General features: G+C 47.6%; 1 protein-coding gene and 1 non-coding gene across 2 annotated transcripts in view; both read left to right on the top strand.

Annotated features, from left to right (window-relative positions):
* LOC117940325 (autophagy-related protein 16-like) overlaps positions 1-1,388 on the top strand; it is a 17,196-nt gene that overhangs the window by 3,677 nt on the left and 12,131 nt on the right. The window contains 1 exon segment of the mRNA XM_034865647.1: positions 1,101-1,384. Coding sequence (XP_034721538.1) covers positions 1,101-1,384 — 284 coding nt within the window.
* On the top strand, positions 599-875 carry LOC117940337. Its single transcript, XR_004655748.1, has one exon.

The raw sequence follows: 1,388 nt of genomic DNA, 5'->3' as shown, positions 1-1,388 counted from the left end.
TGATACAGGACGGTGTATATATAGTATAAAGTGGACCAGCTGCTGTGTCCTCCTGTGTGATACAGGACGGTGTATATAATACAAGTAGCGATGTGCCATACAGTCTATGCAATGTATGCAGTCCATTCAAGGCAGAGAAATGCTGGACTGTTGTGCAAATCAATGTTAATGTTAGCGATTAGCGTTAGCTTACAATTCTAACGCTAACGATTTTTAAAAAGTTTCAGTTAGGAACATGGTTGCAGTATATATGTACACAACTGTATAGACTACAAAACAAGACTGTCGTAATTTTTAAATCAATTATTTAAGCCGAAAATACTTACATTTCTGGGTCTCTCTGGTTGCTAGGCAGCCATTGTTGCCGTTTGCACTATGTATATCGCTAACCCTCGTTTACAATTAAGCTCTCATCCGCCCTTGATTTTTTTCATCTACTGACTATGGTTCCTGGGCCATGCACCGCTTACCCCTCGGTCACAAAACGTATTGGGACAGCACGAGGTCCCGCGTGAACGCAATAAAACGAGGAGAAGGGGTAAGATAAAGAAATAAGATTCAGCCTTACTCTTTAAAGAGCATTTAGAGGTGCGATGAAGGTCAATGATGAGCAGTAAAAGGTCTGATTACCTAGAATCCTCTCCTGCGGACCTCTGGCTCCCAGCAGCCCCTGCTTTTTTCCCATCATGCTCTAGTGGTGCATTGGTGGTCCCAGCAGCTGCTGACAGACACAGGAAGTGACATCACAGTGTGAGTGTGTACAGAGAGCCTGCAGGCTCAGTGTGATGATGACACACATCCAACAGAACCAATAAGAACGCATAGTTAGGCCAAAGGAGAGGAGGGACATGATCTCAAGTTTTCAACCTGAGACCTTCTGAACGCACAGGAAACAGGAAGTTAGAGAACAACTCGTACAACATGCACTGCCCGACGAGATACGAGGGTGCAGATGCGCCTGTAGCAATGTGACGCATACTCTCATCTTCACTCGACTCACATCGGGAGTGTCTAATGTTCAGAGCTTAAACAGAGCTTTTATTGTGGCGGGTTAGGTGATGGGGTGACTGTGTGTGTGTGTGTGTGTGTGTGTGAGCCAGGACCTGGAGAAAGCCAATCAGACGCTGAAGGACGAGTATGACGCGCTGCAGATCACCTTCTCCGCTCTTGAGGAGAAGCTGCGGAAAACGACCGAGGACAACCAGGAGCTGGTGTCCCGCTGGATGGCCGAGAAGGCTCAGGAGGCCAACAAGCTGAACGCGGAGAACGAGAAGGACAGCAGGTAGACCCCCCCACGGCCAACAGCCCCCCTTTATAATAATCCATAATTCATCGCGTTTTGGCTCATTTCTGCCGCTAGCTCGCGGCTCCGTGTCTGCTCTGTGTTT

Source organism: Etheostoma cragini, unplaced genomic scaffold (assembly GCF_013103735.1).
Source record: "Etheostoma cragini isolate CJK2018 unplaced genomic scaffold, CSU_Ecrag_1.0 ScbMSFa_2220, whole genome shotgun sequence".
NCBI classification, from domain to species: Eukaryota; Metazoa; Chordata; class Actinopteri; order Perciformes; family Percidae; genus Etheostoma; species Etheostoma cragini.
Note: the sequence above shows the minus strand (reverse complement) of the source record. Positions and strands in the feature narration are given on the sequence as shown.